Here is a 27,287-nt window from a genome sequence, read left to right on the forward strand (position 1 = left end):
TAAACAGTTTGCATAAAATCTTTTCATTTCTTTTCCGAGTAGCTAAAGAACAGGACAATATCCAAAATCCTTTCTAGAGACTCTTCAAACACTATTTTTAAAAAGCAAAACACAAAAAACAAAAGCACAAAAAGATTGCTCCAGAGTGCCAACTGGATAAAAGAACCAAATCCCAGGATGTCCTACATGTTCTTCCATTCTCCGTATTGCCAAGTCTCCTTCCAATGAACTCCAATTTATCAATGTCCTTTTAAAGTGAGTCACAGAATTGAACAGAGAATTTCAAGCACGGAACAGTGACAGAGCACCTTCTTTTTTTGCATGTTGTACTTCTATTAATGCAACCCATCTTTGCATTTGCTTTTACATTTTGCACAGACATGACACAATGTTAACTCAGAGAGAGGTTAATGTGAACTTTCTCCTCACATCTTTTCCACCTCTAATGCCACATCTCTCTGACCCTGTATTTAATCAGAGCACAAGCACAAGTCATTAAACCACTGGGTAGTGTCTAATCATTTGAAACAGCTTGTACAATCATTACAACAATCAGTCATGCAAGATGAATTACCTTGTGTGTTTCTGCAAACAATTGGTTTTCGTGACTTTCCCTGAAAAGACAAGGCCACAGTGTGAGCAGAGTGCTAGAACATATGAAATGCCAGGTGGAAGCCCAAAGTAAAGAGCAGAGATGGTTCAAAAGGCGAGATTAGGGACTGGCTTTGGCAGGGAAAGCCATTCCTTTCCCCAGGTGGTCTGATTGCTTTTTTCAGGACCCCAAGCAAGGCTCGTCAATTACAAAGTTACTCCACAACAGTGGGCAATGGTGTTAAGCTGTTTCATTTTTCAGTCATTTGCCCACTGCGAATGCAACTACTCACTTGAGTTTTAAAACACTTCTTTGTGAGACATAACCAGAATTTTCCCAAACTGTCATCATGTCTTTGTATGAGGACTAATAGCAACCTTCCCGTAAGTTCCAAATTTCCTTTTGCTGTATTCAGTTGGGACAGGTGTTGAAATATACAAGTTTCACTTTTCTCGCTCAAACCAGCTCACTAGTCTTAGCTCCTCACTTACTACCTTGAAATAGCTTTTGCTAATGGCTACAGAACATTTTTTTTTTCCGTTTTACAACAGATGCAGGTGCCATATGCTCATACTTTGCATGAAAACTATAAATCTATTCCATGGTTCCTTTTTGGACTCCAACTTTGGTGGTTGTGGGAGGGTGCTAGGTCATAGACCAGCTCAACTAAGGATCCCTCCTTCTCCCCAAAAATGCAGATATGAAAATATAGGCATTTTTGCACATGATTTCAAAGGGTGTATATTTCTCCTGAAGTCCATCTGCGGATGCTAACCTAAGAAAGGCTGCTTTAAGGCAACAAATAAGAAGTCCACGATCATTTCTGGTTCTCTTTCTGGGGCAAGTATAGTAATAGTACTTTCCACATAAGGAAGGAATGAGGAGGAAGTGAATTAAGCAGGTCAAGAGTGCAGAAGGAATACACTTAAAATAGCATCACGATTAAAAAGAACAAAAAAGCATAGCGACAGGATTGGCATAGAGTATGCAGCCAACAAGCAAAGTTGCTCTTATTCCTCTTTTCTTTCCCAAAATATCATTCCACCGTGAGGATGGTGCCCAAAGCCTTGAGCATCCTGTTACTTCCCTGTTACATTCTTAACCGAGCTGGCCACAGCGATAGGGTTTGGAGGCTCTGGGATGCGGAGAGAAAGGGGCAGGAAACAACAAGAAGCCCACTCCCTGATCCCAAGTGGCCCTGCTCCCTCTCACCGGGTCCTTCCCTCCTTACTTCGCAGCAGAAACCCCACGAGCAGCACCAACAACGCAAATCCCACGGAGGGAACGATGATCATCAGCAGGTCGGAGTCGCTGGACATTATCATCTGGTGAGGCCCAACGAAAGCATCAGCTTGCAGGTTTCCTAATGTCAGCCCGGGGGCTTCCCGTCCCAGTCATCCCTCCAACCACCACAGCTGCACTGGGCTTCATCACCTTTCGCCCAGTGTATCTCAAAATCAAAATCAAGCCAGCCTTACTGATTGTAATGTTTTGTTTTGTTTTTTTAAATCTCTGACACCTAAGAAACTATTCCTATATCCCCAAACCTTCCTAACTCTTTAGACCTCCAGCCTGTGAGGCTGTGGGGTTTGGGGTCCGAGGTTAAAGAGGATGAGCGTGTGGTGGGCTCGTTTTCCACTCTGGGATCTCTTTTCTGGCCCCTGCCTGAATCCTTGGAGCCCTTCCTAGCCCTGTGCAATTCTTTTCATGGCAGACTTAGGTTTCTACAGAGAGCAGGATTCAAGAGAACACGGAGGCCAGTTTCAAATTTTCTCCAGCACTGGTTCTCAAAGTGGAGTCGGGGGCGGCGAGATCAAAACGATTTTCACGCGACGTTGTTTCCGCCCTCATGCTCTCAGGACATTTGCAGCGGCGCTTCCCACAGCCGTGACGTGTGCTGACGTCATCACTCTGACGCACAAGGAATGTGCGAGCACCTGCGAGAACCCCTCCTGTTACATGTAAAACAACGCTGCCTTTCTCACTATTGAGTTCATAAAATAAATACATAATGGGTTTGTGATTGCTGTTTTTAAATTTTTTTTAAAAAAAATTATCCGTTTTCATTTTTAAAGTAGAAGGTGCTTCCTGTCCCTGTCTCCACACCTAGGAGTACAGCAGCAAGGCCGGGACAATTGTCCGTAATTTCGGAGGAGAATGATGGGAATGAAGAAAGAGGGCTGGGGAACCTTCACTTCCCCTTTATGAACTCCTATACTGCCCAGCTTTCTTCTTAAAGTGGCTTGAATCACTCTTGTAATAATGAAAAAAATGAGGGGTACCATCAGAAAACATGAGAAAAACTAGTGGCAGGTGTCGGTTTTACAGTGTATCTAATTCTGGGCCATGCAGAAGGAAGACAATTATTTTGCATGTTTTTCTTGTTTGTTTGTTTTTGTTTTCAAAGCATCTGCGCTTACAGAAGTGACAATATCAACATTTCTGCCAAGAGATACAACTCCCCAGATTCTTTAGCTATTTCATAATAGTTGCAATGAACTTTACCTTACCAATATCCTGCTATTCCTAGTCCATTTCTGCAAATTTCTATTGTGGATTGTAAGAATCTAAGCTATATACTTCAAATACTCCACACACTTTTTACCTGTTTCGATTCAACTTCATGTTCTGTGAGAATTGTCGTCTCAGATACTAGAAAGGAAAAAGAGAAGGAAATGCTTACAATATTTCCTATGCAACAGTAAAATACCATATCCAGAAATAGGTATTTCAAACCCCATCGGGAATTTCAGCTGATGTGTTTACTTTCTTCAGCTCATCTTTCCCTTTTATAGATTTATTTATGCAATTTGCTTTGATACAGTTTTATCCAAACCTCGTCTACTATCTGAAGTTATCCCATAGACAGCTCCATTTTATAGAGAGGTAGAGTGAGGCATTCGGGCCAGCGAATTTGGCAGTTTGCTCTAAGTTATCTGTAGGTCCCAGCAATGCATTCAGGATTTTTATCCAGCAGGAAAATGCGTCAGTCTATCACTTTACAAATAGTCATTGAACACTCGTTATAAGCCATTCACTAGGGTAGCTGTACCATGGACCTTGTAGAATTTACAATTTAGTGTAGAAATTTAAATAATAACTATTTAAATAATTAGTTACGATTGTGCAAATACTAGGAAGAAATAGTGTAGTATGTCATAGCAGCATATAATAAGGATGACTGACCTGTATGAAAGGTAAAGCATATGAAATTTTAGCTGAGACAGGCAGTCATTTATTCATAATAGTTGAGTTTAACAAGGGGATCGTATTGAGACTCTACCAAGTGCTAAGCACTGTTCTGGACATTAAGCATACTGAGAAGAAACGTCATGGCCCCTTTCCTCAAGAAATTTATAGAAAAGATTATTTCACTTTACAGGCCAGGTGAAATGATGAAGTATACATAGGATGCTGGGCAAAAAGAAGAGGAACTTAGTTCAACATCTTACTTCAGGGAAAGCTAAATTAGAATTAGGCTCCATGAGGACAGAGCCCATGTCTGCCTCTTCAACATGGGGACCCCAACACTGCCTGGCTCATACTTGGTGCTCAAGACATTTGCTGAATGAATACACCTGAACCGACTTAAAGGTATGTCAGAATCAGCCACGTAAAGAGAGATGGAAACGATGTTACAGATAGAACAGCATCAGCAAAGCTATGGAAGCAGGAAACAGTATCTTGTCCAAGTCACACGGCAGGCGGCATTTAAGATGTAAAATGAGGCGTGGAGAGGAGCAGAGGATGAAGCCGAGAAGATGAACAGGCACCGAGGGCCTTTTGTTTCATGCTTGTAAGTCCGTGTTACTGTAGGCAGGGAGAAACAATGGGAGTGTTTTAAGCATGATGTGGTTCAAGTAGTTGAATAAGGAAATAGCCAAGACAAGAGATATGTGGTTCCAATTCTGGAATTCAGAGCTGATAGAAATGAAGAGAGTGGGACAAATTTCAAAAATCCTTAAGGAGGGAGATAAACAGGATATGGACACTGAGAGAAGAATCTTAGGTAACTTGCAGGTTCCTCCTTGAGACACTGGGCCATATGCCACTAAGACTGGGAACAGGAGAAGCAGAGCACGGGTGTAGGTTTTGGAAGAAGGTGATGAGTTCAAGTTTAGAGTCACTGAGTTTGACCATCTGTGAGGTACAAGCAAACATTCTCCGAACAAGCCGTCAATAATTTGACTGTGAATTAAACTCAGGGAAAAAATAGAGTTGGAGATACTGAAATGGGAATTATCAGTACCCAAGTGAAAGTTAAAACCCTGAAAGTGTACAATCTAAAGATTATATTCCAGAGAGAAGAGCAAGAATCCAGGGAAATGCTAACACATAAGAGGTAGGCAGAGGAAGGAGAGGGGAAGGAGATACAAGAAAGGATCAGAGATATCAGAAAGTGAGAGGCGCATCCCAGAAACCAAAGCAGGAAAAAAAAAGTCCAGGAAGGATTTCATAGTGCTTTCAGTAAAAGTCACATGCATAAGAAAGTATTAAAATAGAAACAGAACACGAAAACCACATTTATATAGGGCCTGAATGTGATATCTGTGCTAATAATTACTTTGACTGATCATCGTTTCCCCCAAGCTCCCTCATAATCAAGGCAAAAGGAGAAATGTGATAGTTTGTTGTAAGGCTCATAATTCCGTAGAAGAAAGCTTATTTGTTCATCCTATAAAGTGACTTGTTGGGATGCCTGTGAGCATAAAAATCCATGGGGGGGAAATTCAGCATATTTTCATATAGTACAACTAAGTAATTATTGTTGCTTTGCTCTCTGCTATTATCCCCTAGAGCTGGAAATTGCAGGTAAGAATTCAAAACTCCTACTCCGGTTCTGTCAAAATCCTGTTGTATTATAATCATTTGTGGCGGATAAGCCTGAAATTGAAACCATCAAAGAGAAAAGCCTGCCTGGGTGGGTTTTGTCAGAGCTAATCTGTATTTTAAATTGGAATTGTCTAACGGGAGAGGCATTTTGCAAACAAAAATGCTGCTGGATAATATCAAACAACACCTTTCTTCTTTTCCTTCTCCTTCTTCCCCCTCCTCTCCTTCCCCCACCCTCTTTCCCTTGTAGTCCCCTTTTTTTATTCTTCAGAAAATGCTAAAACCCCAAACATGATGCCCTCCCAGGGCTACAGTGTTGTACACATAATAGCAGCTAGAAACCAAGTTCGTGGTATTTGCTCTCCCTTTTAAGAAGTAACAATGTCATTGCCCCTCCCCTCCGCCCCCTCATATGGGACATGACATCCAGGGGTGAACGTCTCCCTGGCAGCGTAGAGATGACTTCCAGGGATGAGTCCGGCCCTGGCACCATGGGATCAACAATGCCAGCCTGACTGAAAAGGGAACAGAAGTGTAACAAATAAGGTATCGGTGGCTGAGACAGTTAAATTGAGTCGAGAGGCTACTCTGGAGGTGGCTGTTATGCAACCTTCAGGTAGACATTACAACCTATCATAACCTGCCAAACCCCAACCAAAACCATTCCAGCCAATCCGAAAGAACACCTAGGGCAATATGTAAGATTTTACAAAGGTTCAATGCACTAGGGTAACTTTCCAGAAACTTACAACCTCCAGATGGGTCCCTGGACCAGATAAGTCCTGAAACCTAGAGGGTCCAGCCTCTCCAGAACATCAGATAGTTCCATCTCCCTACCCCATATTACTGACAGCCCCTTACAACATGAAAAAGTTAGAATGGCCATAGCCCAAATACCCCTAAAGAGTGGGAGAAAGACCAGAGGTGATGATGGAGAAGTGGAGGGTTTAACAAACCAATATGATTGCTGAATCATTATATTGATATTTCTTTTAGTCTACAGCATCTTAGAGCAGCCAGAAGTAAAAGCTTAAAATTGTACAATTGTAACCCATACCAAACTCTGACATCTGTTCTACAACTGATTATTGTGATGTGCTTTGAAATCTGTTGCTTTTTTTTGTACCTGTTATTTTTCAGAAAAAAGAAAAAAAAAGTCGATTGTGATAGTAAAAAAATATTTATTCCTTCTAGCCTCCAATGTTCTGGAGCAGCTAGAAGGAAAAATCTGAGATGATGGTATGATAGCCCAGGACCAAACTCTGTCCTGTAATTATTTGTTGAAGAATGCTTTGAAAACTATTGCTGTTTTCTTTCTTTGCTTTGTATATATGTTATATTATATAATTTTAAAAAGTAACAATGCCAAAGGGAGGGAATGGGGACCAGGAGTGACAAGCCAAGACTGCTAGTTGCCACTTCTCTCTCAAGGCACTGAACTCTGACACAGTTTCATTCAGGCAAAGGCAGAGGCCTCATGTAACCAGCTAGTAAACAATTCTCTGCAGGGGGAATTAAAGAGAAGGGACACGCAAAAGAAGCTGGCAACCTTTGATGGGAGGAACCAACCTAAAAAAGAGTCAAGAAATGGGTGCTGAGCACATGTAACATGATGAAATCTAATCTAAGATTCTGGCATTAAACTCAAAAGAGTATTAGCCTGATACCATATGATTACTAACATGCATTGAACATTTTTTATTTACTCAGGTCATTTCATAAAATCTTCATAAGTGACCCTATCAGGTACACATTGAGAAAACTGAGGCTCGGAGGTGATTGAGGTTGGACTGCTTGTAGGTGGTGGAACTGGGATTTAAATCTGTCCAATTGACATCAAAACCTCAGCTCTTAACTTCATTATATCAATCTCAAGCATATTTGTAGCATATAAATAACTTGCCCCACATCGAGCTGAAAGGAGGAGTGTTCAAGACAGCAATTCACATCGGATCTAGAAGAAGGATTGTCCAGAAGAGTGGTTTCCAAAGAAGGCTCAGTGCTCACCATTAGTGTGTAAGGCCATCCACTGGGTATTGGGAATATAAGACGTCTATTGGCATGTAATTAAGTTTGGGGAAGAGGGATAAATTTCCAAGTGTACATGTATATCCATGTATGTGCAAACAAATTATAAGTAAATGTTTTACTAATAAAAATGCATTACCAATCTTGTCTACAGAAGAAGAATGACCCATTTGTTCCTCAAACATAACTTGGATGCTGTGGTAGGGAAATAATGACCCCCAAAGATTCCGACATCCAAGTCCCTGGAAACTTTGGATATGTTGTCTTACCTGGCAGAAGGGGCTTTGCCATATGATTAAGCTAATGATCTTGGGATGGGAAGATTATCCCGGATTATCCTGGTGGCCTCAACGTAATCACAAGGGTCCTTATAAAAGGAAGCTGACAACAGCGCATAGGAAAAGAGAGAAAGTTAAAGATGACACACAACTGGCTTGGAAGATGGAGAAAGGGGACATGAGCCAAGGAATTTAGGCAGCTTCTAGAAGCTAGAAAAGGCAAGGAAATGGATGCTTCCCTGGAGCCTCCAGAGGAAGTCCCACCCTGCCGACACTTTGAGTTGAGGACTACTGACCTGCAAGATAATAAATTTGCATTCTTTTAAGCCACTAAATTCATAGTAAACTGTTAAGCAGCAATAGGAAACCAATGCAGAGACACTGGTCCTTAAGATCTCCCAAGTGTACATATAAAACTGAGAACAGTGGCCCTGGAGCTGGGATCTGGAAAGCAGGCACTGGAATGAAAGGAAGACTGACTATTCACTTTCAACTTCTTTGTATGCTTTGAACTTTAGCCATGTATGTGTAGTACCTATCTTTAAAATAAATTAAAATGTAGTAAGAACAACAAAAGAAACTTAAAAGTAACCTCACTTTTCCTGGGTCCACGTATTCACTGATAATTTAGGATTAATATTAGATTTTTCTGTAGGGTAAGAATATTTTGACCTAAAAGATACCAAAATATGGACCCTCGCCAAGTTCTCACTGTAAATTAGTAAATTGGCTTTCTGGCTTTTAGTTTGGTCCCTTGAGTTTATATTAGATATGGGTATTTGGCAAAGTGGAATCTCCAGGTTGCAATATCTCACCCAAGCCCTTGGAGCACTATGAGGCTCCTACTCAATCTCCCTCACTCTGGCATCCTCAGGCTCCCTCTACCATTGCTAAGTATTTACTTTAGCTTTCCTAGCTGTGTGGCTATGGGCAAGACACTTCTGAGCCAGTTTATTTACCTGAAAATGCTGAGATTTTACCAATTTATCTCATTCACTTTATGGAGATTATTTCATTTAAAACTTGCAAAGCCCATTTTACAGATGTATACATACGAGAGGCTGAAAGACGCTAAATCTCTTGCCTAAGCTAACACAGAAACAAAAGAAAAAATCAGAATTTGAAATCAACCCTGAACTCAGAACCTCCTGGCTGTAACCACTCTGAGCAAAAAGAGAGTGCATTAAAATCCTACTTGAAAAACACAATCTCTCTAATCAGTGGACTTTTGCCCAGGAATCCAATAGAAATGAAAAGCTTTCTATCGTCTTTAAGATTAGTATTACATATGTTGACTCGTCATTGAATTCACAGAGACTGGGACTCATCTGTCTCTACTTTTAAAACAAAATTAATTTTGAAATAAGTCAATTCAGAGATATAATCTTAACACAATCCTAGAATTTTTTAACTGACAACTGCAGCAAGCACTCTCCTCAGTTCATTTTCTTTTGTGAGTAACAGCTGGTTTATGCTGCCCCCTGCTGAGTCACTGGTGGTATGGTTTTTAAAAATCCCAAGGATGGCAAAAGGATACAAAATCACAATCTGAATTATTTTAAGAGTTGGAATGAATTCAAAATTACCTCCTCCAATTTCACATAGACAACCTAAAACTTAGAGATATAATTACTCACTCAAGGTTGCATAGTAACGAGTTGCAAAGGAAGTGTCTAGCACCCACATTTTTGTGGGTGAAAACACACCCTTACTATCATCAGTCACCTACTTGCATCAATTCTGGAGGCCTCTACATGTTTTCGGTATACAAATGAATCAACAGCACATTACCTGTGTGAGTCGGGTGTTTGTTAGCTCCAAGGGCAAAACTGAAGTGGAGTCAATTGTTTCATTGTGAAAGGGAACAGATGGCAAACCGCAGTGGCACTCAGTGAGGTTCAGAAAGAGGAAATGGATGATGAGACATCTTCGCCTTTCAGTTAGATGAGGGAGACAGAAGGAAGCCAGAGATTCTAGAATGCTATTATTCAAGACACCCCAATTCTGACCTTTGCCTCAACCTTCCATTGTGCCACTATGCTTGGATGTGATAGTCACCGCAGCAAAATCTCGTTCTTGTGAGAGCCCAGAGTCCCACCTCAGGCTGAGCTATTGTTGTCACGTGCCTGTCTGGAGGTGAAGCACAAGCAAGACCCCATTGCCAATCCTTCCCCACTGGACTCCACTGTCTCTGTAGGGAAATGTCTAGCGCTCTGCTTTGCCCATACCGGCTAATCAGTGAATCTCAATTGTAGGAGGTAGGAAGGTAGGAAGGTGCATGTCCTACCAAGAACCCCAAGAATTACTGATAACCCAAAACCTACAGATATATTTACTCACTCAAAGTTGCACAGAAACTAGTTGCAAAGGAAGTGTCTAGCACCCACATTTTTGTGGGTAAAAACACACACTTACTGTAATCACATCATCACCATTAAAAACAATTAATTACTACATGCCAAGCATGGACTTCCCATGATTCATTTCAGTTAATCTGCCATTATCATCCTCACTTCACAGTAAAAACTGGAGGTCTGAAGAGGTCAGGCAACTTTCTTAAGTCACATGGCTGGGAGGGAACAGAAACAGTCTCAGAGACAGTATTTCCTAACCACAGAGCCCAGGCTCTTTTCCTCTGGGCTCCATGGACTTAGGAAAACGTGACAAACACTCACATACAGCTTGCTCTGAAAAGAGGAGTGTTGGAGAGTGAATGTCCATACCATTTCATGGCACATGCAGAAGAGAACCAATTGCCCAGGTGGGCTTTGGCTCTGAGATCCTGGTAATTATTAATGATGATGATGATGAAGATTACAAGCAGTGTATGCACCTGAAAGTGTACAAGGCACTCTCACATACATTATCTCATTTGAGCTTCAAAACGGTTCCATAAAGTAGGGAAACTTGGGCACAATTACTGAAAGAGGAGGAATCTGCAGCCCAGAGATGTTGTGTGTCTTTTCAAGGCTGCATTGCTAGTAATGATTGCCAGTAAATGGTAGAGCAATGGCATCTAATTCCAAATCCCACTTCTTTCCTCCTTTACTGGGCTGCTGGGTTTCCACAGGGTTTAACAGTCCTTAAATTCAGATACTAAACTCTTGCCAAAGGACATGTGTACCTTTAGTCACTGACCTGTTCACAGTGGGAAAACAAAGAGACCTCAGAGAACGCAATTAGGTTACCCTTTACCCCACAACCCATGTAATCAGAGATCTCTCCAGCACTTGGGAGCCCCTCCTTGGATCAGCCCTCAGAAGGACTTTTGGGTCTGTGGAGAGGTCACCCAGTCCAATTTCTTAACCATTAATAAGGACCTATCTTAAATCCAGATCTGTGTTCTATTTTAAAATATTTTGATGGCCCAGGCCATCCCTCCTTTTACATTCTGCTTGCTTTATGACAAACATGCCTCTCTTAAAGCTTGGCAATTCTCTTTGATCTTATTTGGTTGACCTTTCTGAAGGTGAGCTATTAGATGCTAGATTACATGGATTCAATTTCAACTTTATTAATAAGCAAAAACACTTGTACGGTTGGTAGAATATAATGCTATTGTGAGAAGAGTCATGAGAATCCACTTTTTGTCCTTTTCATTCATCCCTTAGACTGCCGGGCTACCGACTGATTTGAGCCTGTGAACAGCACTGGGCAGAAGAGATAAAACAAAGCAGCTAATGCCTCACAAAAGACATTGACTTTGAAATCAACTGCATCCAATTTATTTCTTTCTAACAATGGCATTTGTGAGTGAAAATGAGCTTTGATTCATTCCCCTGCCTTCCTCTGTTCCTTCTGCTGAACTTGTTTTGGGAATGGCAATTCTCCTACAACTTCTGTATGCCCTTGATCAACTAAAGGCCCAGAAAAGTGTCAACTTCTAATAATGCACAATTTTGCCTTTAATAAAATAATGCAGCATAGGGAGAAAAACCTCTGACTGGAGAGCCAGAATGATTCCCAAGGCCTAATTCCCACTCCTCTTTGAACTTTTTAAATGCCTCTGTGCCTCAGTTTTCTTATCTTTAAAATACACTATACTAGCATTTCCTAAATGACTTCTTGGGACCAGAACCAGGCCAGCTGCCAAACAACTTTCTGAGGAAGTTTCTTAAACATGCAGTTTGCTAGGCCCACCCACAGAGGTCCTGATTCCATGAGTCAGGGGTCAAGGAGAATGATCTCTAATTTTACTAAGCTCCCTGTGATTCCAAATAGGCCTGTAACTCTTAGATGATCTCTAAGTTCAATTCAACTTTTCTGGGCCTTTAGTTGATCAAGGGCATACAGAAGTTGTAGGAGAATTGCCATTCCCAAAACAAGTTCAGCAGAAGGAACAGAGGAAGGCAGGGGAATGAATCAAAGCTCATTTTCACTCACAAATGCCATTGTTAGAAAGAAATAAATTGGATGCAGTTGATTTCAAAGTCAATGTCTTTTGTGAGGCATTAGCTGCTTTGTTTTATCTCTTCTGCCCAGTGTCTTCTGCCCAGGCCTGTAACTCTTAGATGATCTCTTGGTTCTCCAGTCTTCTCCTCTTACCCTGGGAGTTCAGTATGAGGTCTGGTCGCTTTCACGTCTTCATGCATTCTATCCTCTCTTCCTTCTGTCTCATCTTCACTCCTAGACCAAATCCCTCCTCTGCATTCTTGACTGTATACTCCCCTCCTATGCCAGGACACATTTTGCTCCATTCACCACCCCCTTCTCTTTCCGTCCATGGACTTATTGAAAGTACACCTAACACTCATTCTCTAATTATTGCTTTTGGACTTCATAGTGCCCACCCCAAGAGAGCTCATGCTCTTTACCCAATGATAAATCATGGCCACCTTTTTGAATGCTTCATCTTACTTGACCAGGGTTCCAGAATTTCTTAATATTTAAGCTTTGTTAGCCCTAACTTCCTCACACTGTGCACTTTTGGTATCTCCCTCTCTGCCTTCTTAACTGGCTTTTCTTCTTCCTCCACACCTCTTCCAAATGAAGTTGTTCCTGAAGGTCTACCTTTACCTCTTGATCTCTCCCTTCATCTCACACAATATATTTAGCTCATCCTACAGGAGCTTCAATTATGTCCCTTTTGCTCATGAGGCAATATAACAAGGCAAGTTCAGGAGTCAAAGAGACTGAGGGTTCAAATACTGGAAAATTTCATAAGCTCTCCAAGCTTCAGTTTCATCTCCTTTATAACAGGCATAATAATAAAATCTTCCTCATAGACCCTGGGTGAAGATTATATGAGACAAAGCATTACAAGCTGTGCCACTTTGAATCTGTTGTGGACCCCAGAAAAACCATGTCCTTTAATCCTCATTTAATATTGCTGGGTGGAATCTCTTTTTATTGTTTCTGTGGAGATGTGACACACCCAAGTGTGGATGGTAACTTTTGATTAGATGATTTCCATGGAGATGTGTCTCTGCCCATTCAAGATGGGATTGCTTAGTGGAGTCCTTTAAGAGGGAACCATTTTGGAAAAAGCTTTAGAGCCTCCAGAAGCCAACAGAGGCCACACAGCCAGAGACCGCCGGAGATGAAGAAAGAAAACACCCCTGGGGAAGCCATTGAAGATTCCTGGAGAGAAATCTAGCAGAAGTCACCATGTGCATTTCCAGCTGAGAAAGCTTTCCTTCACCCATCTTTCAAGTACCTTAACAACGTTTCCAGTTTCCTGTCTCTACCAGATTAAACTAGACTATTAAATAATCTCCAAAGATTTCATTACTTTCTAGTCTTGCTGTCTTTGATCATGCTGTTCTTCCTACCTGTGTTGCCTTTCTCTCCTCAATGAAATTCTCTCATTGTTAAAGAACCAACTGAAAGGTCATTGGATGAAACCTTCCCTGACAGTGACCTCACCCTGACCCTGATCTAACCTTCCTTTCCAAGAGAGACTCCATCTCTCCTTTCTTTGTGTTCCCAGGGCACCTTTTCATGCCTCTATCTCAAAGGAGAGTACACAGTGCGGTGGCTTGTATGAACACAATGGTTTGTATTACCTATCCCAATAACGCATGACCCTCTTAAGAATAGAAGTAAAATAATTACTTATTTTAATATGCTCTGTGCCACATACAGAGTTGCAAATCGATGAGCATGTTTGATGAATGACATATTTGAAAGCTCTTTATCAAATATTACTTTATCGATTTCCGTGTTTCTAAACCAAATGCCAGAATTACAATAAAGACATAAAATTCCATCTCCAACATCTACCTCTGAGAATCATTTCATTCCTTGGAAAGGCCACCATGCTCCAGACCATGAAGTTTGAGTTGGCTTTGCAAAGCAGAAGGATACAATCATAGAAGAAAAAAGATGTTCCTAAAAACATTCCCACCCAACACCCTCACCACTCTACCACTGGTACCAAGAAAAAGCTACTTTAAGAATCACAAGGAAGGCAGGCCACTCAGTGGCAGAGTTCTTGCCTGCCATGCCAAAGACCTGGGTTCGATTTCCGGTATCTGCCCGTGCAAAAAAAATCACAAGGAAAGAAAACATTATTATCAGAGCATTGTTCATGAGTTCCAATCTTACTAGACTGTCAACAAAGTCTCATCTGTATTTGAGTACATTAAATTTGAAATTGTTCTTCAACTTTGACTTCATGTTGATGATGAGTATAATGATCCATTTGGGGAGCAAATACGAAAATCTTCCCTCAAGGAAGCTCTGTTGAGAGAAAAATAACTGACAGATCCGGAACACAGTCCAACTTGACATGGATCAGGAGAAAAGCTCTGGCCTCAGTTCTCCTCTTAACTCACTGCAAAACCTCTCTCAACTAACTTGCCTTCTCTGGGCACAAGTTTCCATCTTATCAGTTTCCCAGGTTTCCACAGGACTTCATGGACACAATTTTAAAACCCCTGACAACTGTGTATAAAAGTCCCGGCTGTCCCACTGACCAGCTGTGTGATCTTGGGCAAATCATTCTACATTCCTGAGCTCCATTTCTAGGCAACCTTAGAGTCAAGGTGAGGATTTTCCAACCTACGTTTGTTTGGCTGATGTCTGTAGATCAAACACCTCAAAAAGAAGAGAGCATTGGGATAGGACATGTGTACTTGGAATTGCCTTATGAGATGTACAACATAAATCTGTAAGACTTTGATGGTACACTAGCCCACAGAACTTTTTCAGCCGTAACTTGATTTTCAAGCCTAGATTACAGAACAGCCTCTAACAACTGATAAACGTAAAAAGGACAAAACAACTGAGAGGCAGAAGAAGATTAAAGACATCCACTCACATGAATAAAACCAACAATTGAGCGTTCTACAAAGCCCCCTAAAAGAGAGTCAGTGAAAAGCTTTCAGAAGCTCAGATTTAGTCTAATAGTGAATAGAAAATTACTACCATGAGACTTTGAAAGCTTTTGCAATTTCCCCAAGTTTGTAACTTTGTCACTCAATGGCTATTTTCTGGAATGATTAGCAGTTTAAAAATCATAAAACCAAGAATGTCTACATACTTATGAGGGACAGGGAGGCAGCTGGGAAGAAGTGGAGGTGACCTCTCATTGCATTGCTGGACTGGCATAAAATCAAGGTACATGAGTGAGAATAACAACAGAGACGTAAGGAGGAGAGGAAACAGGAAGCCACCAGGATGACTATCATTTACTGGACAGTAATTATGTACCAGGGACTTTTCTCACATTACAACCCTATGAAATAGGTGTTACTATTATCTCCATTTTATATTTTTAGGAAAATGAGATTTAGAAAAAGGATTGAAGAAGACACTTGCCTAAGAATAAAAAAACAAAATAAAACAGGAAATGGCAGAGCTGGGATTCAAATTTGAGCTCCTTCAACCACCACCAGTGCTTCCCAGAAGGCTGTGAGAAGAAAGGACTAGAAAGGATTTAGTATGTTATTGAGGCAGTAAAATCCAATCCAACCTGACAGGGTCTACAATCCCTGACAAGCAAGAAGCAGCTACAGAAGACAGACACTTGTCCCTCAGCAACACTTAAAATTTAGAGATGAGAACTCTGAGGGGGAAGTTGAGGCAGGCTAGAACAGGGACTTGAGAGGGGAAAGAAGCCCTTGAGCAAAAATAGTTAATAAGTCCAGGTCCCCACTCTCACCCTGCCTGGCTTATGGGAAATACCCAGAGGAGATGACCTATCTGGAGCCAAACAGCCCCAACTAAATGAGTCATCTATGGAGAAAGGTAGAGCCAACTGATCTACCCAAATGCACTGTTTACCACCAGGCATCACCCTGGAGAAAAGGGAGGGTAGGAGAAAAATCCCCAAGCAAGGAAAGGGAAAGGGGAGTAAGTAAAGCTAATCTGTAAAGCAAATGGTCCCACATTGCCAGGGCCTCTCGCCTTTCTTACCTCTGTCTCTGTGAGAGTGCCGGCATGTTCTCGCCCATATGAACCTAATAAATTTTCTGCCTACTTAAAAAAAAAATCCAGCCTGAGGGGTAACCAGCAAGGGACCTAGTCCCAGTCTGGGTGATTATGTTTAGGAAATGACAGTCATGTGACCTTATCCATCCTGGCTTCAGAGTCCCTAACTAATACAGCAGAGGTCTTTAGGGGATAGTTTGGGACCATTGCACACATTCCTGCTACCAGGCAAGAAATGAAATTAATCCTAAGGGCTAGAAAGAATGATTAGGTTTCCTAGGAACCTGGAGGGGTAAGAATGTATATTCCTCTAACAGACTTAGGGAAAGAGAGGGAGAAAGAGAAGGAGCGAGCAAGGGAGGAAGGGAAAAGAAAAGACACCTATTGACAATGTTTTCCCAAGTTTTGTTGTTATTGTTTTGCTTGTTTGTGTTTGAATTATGATTCCTAACTCTTTTAGCCTATGCAGATTCCTTTAAGAATCTAACGAAAGCCCTGGACTTTTTCCCCAGAAAAAATGAGAAAATGTACACACTACACACACACATTATACATACAATTTCAGTAGGTTCATACCCCATTGAGAAACTCATCTGAAGATACCAGGAGTTCATAGACACAAGTTTAAACCCCCTGACAGCTGACCATGATTCCCAGCTCACCCATTCCCTGACTACAATCTTGGACAAGTCATTCCACACGTCTGAGCTCCATTTCCAGGTTACCAGAGAGTGGAGGTGGGAATTTGCCATCCTGGATAATGATAAATTTGGGGGAGACTAAAAATTGATAATAACTTCCCTTTGATTTAAACTAGCTCCCGACCAGGGAAACTTTGTCATCTAAAATCTATATGAAGAAATGGGGATGAAGGGATGTTCAGTCTGGGAAAGCAAGCATTCGGCCCCTTGGAAACGCTTTGAGAGCATTTTCATGGGAATGAAGAAACAGTTTTATTCTGTAGGGGGTTGTGAATGGGAAACCAGGGGAAGCAGCATACATGCTGGTTAGGGTGGCTTCAGAGTCAGACAGACAGGGGATAAATCAGGCCTAGCAATTTTACTGGAGAAGTTATATTATCTCCCTGGACTCTAAAATGAAGGTAATAATGGTAACTTCCTAGGATTTTGTGAATAATTAGATGAGAAAATGCACATAAAATACAGGGTCTTAAAACAAAGAAAGCTAAGATATTAGCTTTTCTCTAATCTTTTCCTTATCTATAAAATGGATGTAGTATCTGTACCTGACTAGAAGATCATGGTGAGACTTGAATAAGAAAATCCAAGTAAAGACTTAACTCATACCCAAGTCCTCAGTAGATGGTAACTGCGATGATAAATGTTTCATTACAAACACCAATTAGGAGAGAGGACAGCAAATTAAAAGAACACGAACTTTTTTTTTTTTTAGGTACATGGTCCGGGAATCGACCCCGGGTCTCCCGCATGGAAGGCGAGCATCAGAACATGAACTTGTATTTCAAACTGGTAGACAAAGCAAAATAAAGTAATATCTAAGAGCATGGGTTTGGAGCTGGACTTGCTGAATTTGGCATCTGAAAGCTGTGAGACTGTGGGAAAGCTATATAAAGTAGGGAAATGAGCATGCGCCAAAGAGAGATTCAAGAAAGCGGCTCATAAAAACAAAAACAAAATAAAACAAAACAAAAAGCTTGGCACTGCTGCAGCACTGAATATGTACTCAATAAACCTTGGGTTTTTTCCGTAATGAGTAAATGTTATGCAAAGGCCTCCAAATAACCAGTTCTTCCTGTGGGAAGGACATGGATGTCGCAACAAGCCTTTTCTCTTCCAGGATTTGATCAAGGAGGAATGAAATGAAAATTGCCAGGGATGTTATAAAAAAAGGCTGAAACAGTAAATGTGAGAAAGTTATGGTAATGGAGGATGGTGATACAGCACAATGTTGTGACTAATTAACACCGCCGAGTTGTACCCCTAAAAATGGCTAAAATGGCAAATTTTATGTTCTGTTACTGCAAAAAAAATTTTTTTTAATCAGATGACTTCTTATTCCTATGGAATTCAATGTCAAATAGTCCAACATTTAAATAAAATAAAGGAGAGTATTCTGATAACTCCCATCTTCTCTTATCTAGTTGCGCCTCCCTCAGCCCATCTCATGGACAAAGAGAATCTGGATCCTTGGCACTAAGTTTCCCTGAAGTTATCAACCCCAAGTCCAGGCTTTCTGTCTTCCCACCGCACAAGTTAGTGCATGTTAAAGCTTCCCAACATCAAAGATCACACTTGCATTTCATCTTGATTTACAGTCTTATGTCAACACCTCCCTCCCTCCCATTCCCTTTTGCCTTTCCCAACCAATTCTATGTTCTGACCCTTTGCAATTTACAATTTTGCCTCCACGGAGATAAAGGATGGCTATGTTCTGGTAATAAACCTAGAGAAAGATACTCCTATTCTCTGTTAATCAGAACTACAAAGAGCAACATAATATTTTTTTCCCAGGAGATTAAAAAAAACAATGAACAGATGGTAATGTCAAGTGCCAGAAGGATATGGGAAGGTAGCTCCTCTGTTCTGGAGTTTTATAATAGGATTAAATTTAAAAGCGCACATTTATTCCAACCTTGCAATTCTACTTCTTGGTCACTATCCTAGCTATAGAAATTCTTGCATAAATGTTGAAGATGGTGTGGTAGATTGAATTATGTGCCCCAGTTTGGGCATGTTTTGGGTCTTGGTCTGCATTCTGGTGGGTGTGGATCCATTGTATCTAAGACCTCTTCAAGACGTTCCTTCCGTTAAGGCATGACCCACCTAAATCAGGCTGGGCTTTAATCTGGATTGCCTGTGTCTTCTGTAAACAGATTGAAAGTCAGATGGAGAGTGAAGCCACAGGAGAAGCAAGAAGCTGGAAGTAAAAGAAGATGCCCCCATGTGCACTGTCATGTGATGGAACATTAAGGAACCTCAAAGATTGCCAGCCAGCCAGCCAGGACATAATGACCCTGGGAGACTCTGAAACCATAAGCCAATAAATTCCTATTGTTAAGACAATCCATTCCATGATTTTAGAAAACTAAAATAGGAGGCGTACATATACAAGTAAGTTTACTGCTACACTATTTTATAATAACAAAGCATGGGAACCACCTAAATGCTCCCCAATATACAATGGTTCCTAAGTTGATTACTAAACATCAATTTAACTTAATACTACAGATCCACACAAAGTGGTTCAATATATAACGTTAAGAGAATATATTCTCTTATGTATTTAATATATAACGTTGAGAATAAACAAAATGCAGACAGCTGCCTATAGTATCACAGCATTAAAAAATATACATGAAACCAAACTATATGTTTCTATATGTATACACACATAAGGAAATAGAAAAAGATCTGGGATGGCCGTCTTAAAATTACCCTAGGCGAGGGGGCTGACATTGAGCAGGGGGAGTCAAAGGATATTTTATTTTTATCTTTTTTAAAGATGAAAGATTTACATTTTTTTAAAAAACATATCCCTAACAAAAGTACATTAATGCAATAATTGTGTAAATTAAAATAAATAAGCAATTAAAAAATAGATGATTTTCCTGTTACCATTGCTAGTTTCAAGTCAGAAGTTACTAAGATAAAAGGAAGACCTAAGCTGTATTCCAGCAGCCATGTTTCTTGAAGATGATTGTATAATGATATAGCTCTTGAAATGTGACTATGTGATTATGAAAACCTTGTTCCTGATGTGCCTTTTATCTACCTTATCAACAGGTGAGTAAAACATATAGATTAAAAATAAATAAATAATAGGGGGAGCAAATGTTTAAATAAAAAAAATTTAAAAATAAATAAAAACCTATCAATGGGCCATCGTGGCTCAGCAGACAGAGTTCTTTCCTGCCATGCCAGAGACCCAGGTTTGTTTCCTGGTGCCTGCCCATACAAAAAAAAACCTATCAAATGATATACCATAACTGTGTGCCATTTATTCTTTGACTAGTATAGATAACTGTAGAGTCAACTGATTTTTTGACAATGATGCCAAGGCATATCAATAAGGAAAAAAAGAGTCCTTTTAATAAATAATACTGGAACAACTGAATACTATAAGGACAGAAATACATTTCGGTCCCTACCTCTACCAATAGAAAACATAACTCGAAATTAATCATGAAACTATATATAAAAGCTAGTACTGTCAAACTTCTAGAAGAAAGTAGGATAATGGTAGGGAAGGCAGGGGCATTGAAGAAGGTATTTTAGTGGGGATGATCCTGTCCTTCCTGCCTTCCCCTAATATAAAACTGTTCCGATAAATCAATATTCTGAGTTTCATCACTCAGTTGCTGCTTATGAATATGAGATGCGATGGTTGTTATGAAAGTTTAAATTGAACAGAATCAAGTGCTGGAATAAAATGAAGTGCTGTTATACTCTAAAAAAAAAAAAAAAAGATCTCAACAGAAGGGGATCAGAAATGAGGCAGAGATGGGGAGAAGCCAGAACTTCTACAAGAAGAAGCTTGCAACATGCTTCACTCTCATCACAGTTTGGGTGAGGATGTGAGATAAAGCCACAGTAGAACCAAAATATCTGAATCCCAAGACAAGCAGGCAGGCCACAGATTGTTCCCATGGCTAATGCCAAAGCCACTGAAGGAACACAGCCTCCTTACCCCGTGACTGAGGAAATGTCACTGATCCACCCTTCACCACTGATGCTTGGGATGTTGACTGGAGAACCCAAACTTTGGACTCTGGAAAAACAAAGGAGAAGAGAAAACAAACTCAGGTAAAGGCCTGTATCCCCCTTTTTAGTGCCCCTCTATTCTCTGTAATGACTCATATTATTGAACAAAAGAGCTAACATGTACTGAGCATCTCTATGAGTCAGTCACTTGTCAGGCCTGATCTATAGCAGTTTCTCATTTAATTCCCAGAAAGTGCCTGTGGGATAAGTGTTTCTATCATCCCCATTTTACCAATGAGGGATCTGAGTCCTAGAGAGATGAAGTGGCTTTCTCAAAGTCACAGAGCAAGTAAGAGGCAGAGGCAGGATTAGTGCCCAGACAGCATGAAGCAAGAGGACATATATAAATCACTCTACCATACTGCCTCCCAGCTATCATTCTATGGCAAACACTGATTTTTTTATCCTGCACATGTCTGTTCCTCTATTGGATTTTATAAGTCCCTTGAAGGTAATAGCTACCTTCTGAACACTTAGCAATGTGCCAGGCACTCATCAAAGCCCTTCGTATACATGAAGTTGTGTAATTCTATAAGCCTGGGAATACACAAAGGGCAGAGACCAATAGCAAAGAAGTGGTTGCACTGAAAGTCAAGCCCAGGCGGTCCTCTCTGGACCCCTATGGATGTGAATCATGTCATCTTTTTAGTGGATTCTCTGCCCCTGGACCCTGGTTAATACCTAAAGGAAGTCTCGATGCATGAATGAAAGGACAAATAAATGATGAAAAAGCTACTGAGTGAAGTGAGCACAAACTTCAGTGTAAATGACATGTTGAAACCTTAAGGAAGTAAGTACTACGTATATGCAATATAAAATAGTAACATAATGCTGATGCTGTTAACCAAAGGGCAGAATAAATAAGCAAAATGTCAAAAGGGGTCTTAATTGAAGATGAAAATCAATTTCGTTTTTAAAATACTGTTTTTCTTTATTTATTTTGTGGTAATATACTAACTTTTTTAGAAAGCAATTTTTATAACTTGAGAAATTACAGTTTTGTTTCATAGAAAAGTTGCCCTTAAAACAAGCAAATAGTTGCCAAACAGTGTAAATAATTTTGTAAGAGGCTTCAAATGTTTATACATGGAAACATACACAAAAAAAGCACAAATCAGTTGCTGTTTTGCTTCTTTTTTGCTATTATTTTTGTATTGTGGTTATTTCCTATGCAAATAATGGAGCAAACAGCTGTATAATTGTAGAATTTTTTGAGACAATGAGATGTTTATATATTAACAACATTTTTTTGAAAAAAAAGTACTGAAAAAATTAAATATATTATTTTTATGTTATTTTATATTACCACAAAATAAATAAAAATAGTATTTTTTAAAACAAAATTGATTTTCATCTTCAATTAAGATCCCTTTTGGCATTTTGCTTATTTATTCTGCCCTTTGGTTAATAGCATCAGCATCATATTGCTATATATATATATAGCACTTGCTTCCTTAAGTTTTCAACACATCATTTAATCTGAGGGTTGTACTCACTTCACTCATTAGCTGTGTCATCATTTATTTGTCCTTTCATTCATCCATCAAAACTTCCATTTGACAAAGGGAACTGGTGTGCCTAGGATCTGGATAAGATCACTCAAAGTACTACCCAGCCTCCAGCGTGAAGTAGATATTCCAACCACGTGCTACCATGGGGAACTGTACAAATAAAGAAGGGTTCCTCATTCTCTCTCCCCTTCTATTTCTCTCTCTCTCTCTCTCACACAGCACCTTTTACAGCCAACACCAGTGGACTTGGCCCATAGCTGGCAGCCTACTCCCTGAGAGCTAGGAGAATCTCAGGGAATGAAATGAACCAAAAGTGCTTTGTTGTTGTTTTTAAGATGACACCGATTTGTCCCAGTGGGCTTTATGTCAGGGACACAAAGGACCCAAAGATAATTTCTCAGCCATCTGATTCAACCACGTTTTCAATCAGTGTTTCCTTCACCTTAACACAAGGATGAGGAGTAAAAAAAGAGAATATGGTATCTGCATACTTTTGAGCGAGGGCAAAGCCGTGTCTCCAGAAGTCACCTCAGCACTTGTCTGGGAGTCACCAGGGAGAAGGGAAGTTTCTGATTGTGAAAGAGAAAGAAAAGTTTGACAAAAGGCAGGTCAAAAACAAATAACAGTGTTTCTGCTGGGCAGTAGGATTCTGGGCAATTTTTATCCTCATTCTGCTTTTACGTTTTCCAAGATTATAGGTAATTTTTAGAATCAGTGGAAAAACTACAAACGTTGTGTATTAAGATGAATTCTTTTAAAGGCAAAATGAATACATAAAGAGAAATACATAGATGTAAAGTAGGTTAGGACTCGGGGATTTTAAGAGTATAATAGAATTAGCAAATTCAATATTATAAAACTATTTGAATTTTTCAGTCCTTTTTGAGGCCGCTGAAATTCCTAAGGAAGCTTTCAAGTTATCCCATGATTATTGTCCAATATTCTTACCTCAGGAACTGAGGCTGAACATGGTAGAAGCTTCGACAAGACCCCATAAGCTACAGAGGGTCAGTTAAGTACAAGGTCTTTAGCAAAGAGGGGTCCAGGAAAAAAAAGGTAGAACTAGAATCATTTCACCACGAAGGGATATTTTAAGGCATCTGGAGGCCTTTCCTCAAGTCATCTCTAAGGCCCAAGCACAGACTTAACCCTTAAGTCGACATATCTGGAGTCTGACCCTGAGTGAATTTTCCTCTTTCTTCAATAAGCGTCTCCTCAGCAAGATTCCTGGAAGGCCACCTGGAGAACCAAAACTGCTGACTTTTCAAAAAAGATTAAGAAAATGATTAGAAAAAAGGAACCTATTAAATAAAGAAAAGGAACAGTTTGGTCAAATCACATCCTTCTGAGACACAGACATGAGGACCAAGGAGCCAGTCTTTGGGTCGCCCCATGCAATGGGATAAGATCCAAGATAAATCTGGCCAGCAGAGGGGAAAAATTGCCAACATGTACCTGTGGCAAGAATAGGCCCTGCTGTGGAAGTCTGAGTAGCCAGGAGGACAGTGGCTGCCTCTGGGAAGGAGCTCAGTTCCGTCTGAGGACACATGGTGGCCACTGTTGTGAGGGCAGCAGTGGTTCTTGTCTGAAGTGTTGTTCCAATTGTGACGTCAGGTGACGTTGCCACTGTTACTGGATGCACAGCTGTGGTCATTGTCATGCTAGTGGTGGTGGTTGGGCGAGGAGTTGTCATTGGCTGTGTGGTCATTGGAGCTGTAACAAATAGAGGATATGTCTAGCACCAAGCAGAGATGGAGGAAAAGGGAAACAGACATAAATATATCTGAAATGTGTCCATTTCTCTGCATTTCTGCTGCCCTCACTTGGACCATTGGCCAAGTCTACTATAACAGCCTATTAAAACTGGGTTTCTTACCCCTACTTTTGTCCCTTATAATCTATTCTTAACATATTAGCTTCAGTAATCTTTTAAAATTACAAATCTAATTATGTCAATCCACTGATTAAAATGTTTTACTGCATCCTCCTGCTTTTGCTGAGGAGCCAACACCTGACCTGGCTTGGCCCTGCCTTCCATCCCAATCTCCTATCTCCATGCTCTTCTTATTTTTCCCTACCCACTGGCCTTATTTCAGTTCTTTTAATACCTCACTGACCTTCCAGCCATATGTCCTTTGTACCTACTGCATCCTAATCTCACTCTTCACTAGGCTGATTCCTATTTAACCCTCACATCTCAGCTAAAATCTCACTTCTGCAGGGAGTTCCTACTGATTCTGCAATAGTAATTAGGCTTCTTGGTATGCCCCCTCATGCTTTACCTTCACAGCACTTATTGCATTCTATAACTACACATTTATTTATATGATTATTGTTTAATGTCTACTTCTCCCACTAGACTGCAAGCTCCAAGAGGGCAAATCTCATATCTGGTTTGTTCTCTGCTACAAACCCAATACCTGTCACAGAATGTGGCTCCAAAAATAATTTTTGAATGAATAAATGAATGAGTGACTGTATCAAAAGTGAGCCCCAAGTAGGCAACATGGGGTAAGGATGTAGTCTTTTTCAGATACTAAAGACTAGTTCATGCCAACATCACTCACCCCTTAAATATCTGAATTTGGGTTCAGTAGCCACAGTTTATTCTATGGATATCATCTTCTCTTAAATATACCGAATTTCCACTAACTCTAATGGACCAGAAAGACAACAGCATTTGTTTCAAGTGAACTTAGAAATGACTTGAGAGAGTATTAAGGTCAACAAGTATTTTATGAAATAATAGCTGGTTAGACTGGGCTTGAAAAGAGAAGACTTGGCTTGGAGTCATTTAATTTCAATAACTTCCTGTTCCTCTCCAGCAAAATAGGAGTAATAGCTCCTACCTCAGAGTTGCTTTGGGAGAACTAAGGTATACAAAAATTCTTTAATTAGAACTATTTACATTATATGTTCTCAAATTTTTGAGTGTATTGAGGGTCACGTGGGAAGCTTGTTGAACATACAGGTATCTAGACCCTTCCTTTGGAAGTGGGTATACAGTTCAGAATAGAACCCAAGAGTCCTCCAGGTGGTATTGGTGTAGGTGATACCAGAGCTCATTTTGAGAAGCTCCATTCCAGACGAGAATGGAAGGTGGTTATTGTAAACAATAATTCAACCACAGGCTTCACTCCATACAGCTCAGATCTTCAGGCATTCCAGTCTTATTCCAAATTTCACGAAAAGTAAATGATACTAGTATTTGCTTCTGATAGTAACAGAAGCAAAGAACACCTGAGAACTACTAGGATGGCCTGCAAATCCCATGCCCTTTCCCCTCTGCCAGGGGGTGAAAATTATTGATTTAGGGGCCAAAGCTGCCCTAGACATATTTTATTTAGTTCACACTGTATTTTTTTTTCAATTTGAAAACTTTGCAGAAATGCAGAAATCAGTGTAATTCACATAAAATCAGAAGATCTGAAAACACTGGGCCCAAATTTCCACTAGAGAACCATCCCCCAGGTAAGTAGCAGCTGCCTTCTTCAGATGGATGCTGAAATCCACCAGCCCTTCTTCCACCCTGCCCCACCCCTAACTCATCATTTGTTTGGCCTTCTTGGCTCCATGAGCATCTGATTTAGCCCACCCGTCCCATCCCATCGCTCTTCTAGGCAGGGCCACATACTTCAGATTTAATCTTCTTCCCACTCACTCCTTCAGCAACCACAGCCTCTTCACCACCACAGGTTCTATCAACCCACTGATTCTCTCCATCTAAAGGCACACCCCCCTTCATGTGCTCACCTTCCATCAGCTGCAGGCGAATCACCTTCTTCACATCATTGAACCAGCCGGGCACCTCAATGCGGCAGCAGTACACACTACTGTCATCCTCGTGGGTATCTGAGATGGTCAAGGAAACATCACCTCTCTCTATATTCCCTCGAAGTTCGTATCTTGCCGACTTCCTTGAGGTCACCCTGCTTCCATCAGTGTAGAGGAGTGACTCGCTGCATTTAGAACTGGGGCACAGGCCTTTGCCCCAGCACATGCTGTTGCTGCTTGGAGACCAGGATGTGTACAGACAGGGCAAAGTCACAGACTGACCCAAAAATGCCTTCACAATCATCTCTGATGTGACAGATGCTAAGAGAAAAGATAAGAAAACTAAGTCGAGCAAGGACTCAAATTTCTCAAGTATGCTACGTGGTGATTGTGTGAACAGATACTTCCAGAAAGATGGAGTGAGTGGTTAGTGTATATGTTTCTTTAGCATAAATTCTGATATGTTCCTCAGTGCTGAAATCTCCTGTCCCTACTCAGTTCCATCAAATGGAGCCACTTGACCTTCTCAGTCTCTTAAAGCATGTCCACAGCAAGACCTTTTTGCTAATTTTCATACTCTGACCTTGAAAACCATTCAATAAAGCATTTTTTCTTATCTTGCCAGTGAACAGTGACCCTGTAGCCCATTTATAATAGCTCATATAAATACCAGGTACAAAAACAGCACCCTGCCCTCTGTATCTCAGTGAGTACAAGTCATGCCCTACGGACTTGAATGCCTCAGATTGGTCTTGCTCTGTTTTCCCACTCAGAGAGGGCTATGACAAGCAGATAGAGAGTTAAACCATATGCCATTGTCTTTCTCTCATTTCAGTACTAGAAATGGAAATTCATTGTTCTCTGCCATTTGTTTGCTGTTAGATCATATAAAGTTAGGTAGAATCCATGCATTTTTAAAAATGCTAGACCTGGGAGGAATTATCTAGAATGGTACCTGTGATATACAAAAATGCTGGAGGCTTCTGTTTACTAGATACACTATATGAGATGGAATGTTTCACCATTGCTAAAATGAAATATCAGTGTGTCCCAAACTTGGGGCTGTTCATCAGAATGATCTGAGAGCTTCTTAAGAATATATATTTTATTGCCTGACCCAGAGTCAGAATATCTGAGTTTGAAACCCAGGGAATGC

The 27,287-nt window shown here is 40.5% G+C and overlaps 1 protein-coding gene across 11 annotated transcripts in view; it reads right to left on the bottom strand.

The window, feature by feature from the left end:
• Positions 1-27,287, bottom strand: part of TIMD4 (T cell immunoglobulin and mucin domain containing 4) — a 184,216-nt gene that overhangs the window by 153,300 nt on the left and 3,629 nt on the right. For 6 of the 11 annotated variants that reach the window (XR_013166278.1, XM_077137510.1, XM_077137508.1 and 3 more), the window contains exons 2-6: positions 26,111-26,452; positions 23,813-24,070; positions 22,849-22,926; positions 20,773-20,853; positions 3,198-3,244 (exon numbers count right to left, since the gene is read on the bottom strand). Coding sequence is in view for 10 of the 11 variants with exons in the window: in XM_077137510.1 (XP_076993625.1) it covers positions 3,198-3,244; positions 20,773-20,853; positions 22,849-22,926; positions 23,813-24,070; positions 26,111-26,452 (806 nt within the window). In the remaining variant the exon portion in view is untranslated. Of the gene's footprint in view, positions 1-574; positions 615-1,823; positions 1,918-1,953; positions 2,530-3,197; positions 3,245-20,772; positions 20,854-22,848; positions 22,927-23,812; positions 24,071-26,110; positions 26,453-27,287 lie in introns of those variants that run through there. The other 5 variants (XM_077137503.1, XM_077137504.1, XM_077137502.1 and 2 more) reach the window with 4 other exon arrangements.

Source organism: Tamandua tetradactyla, chromosome 20, assembly GCF_023851605.1.
Source record: "Tamandua tetradactyla isolate mTamTet1 chromosome 20, mTamTet1.pri, whole genome shotgun sequence".
Classification (NCBI taxonomy): Eukaryota; Metazoa; Chordata; class Mammalia; order Pilosa; family Myrmecophagidae; genus Tamandua; species Tamandua tetradactyla.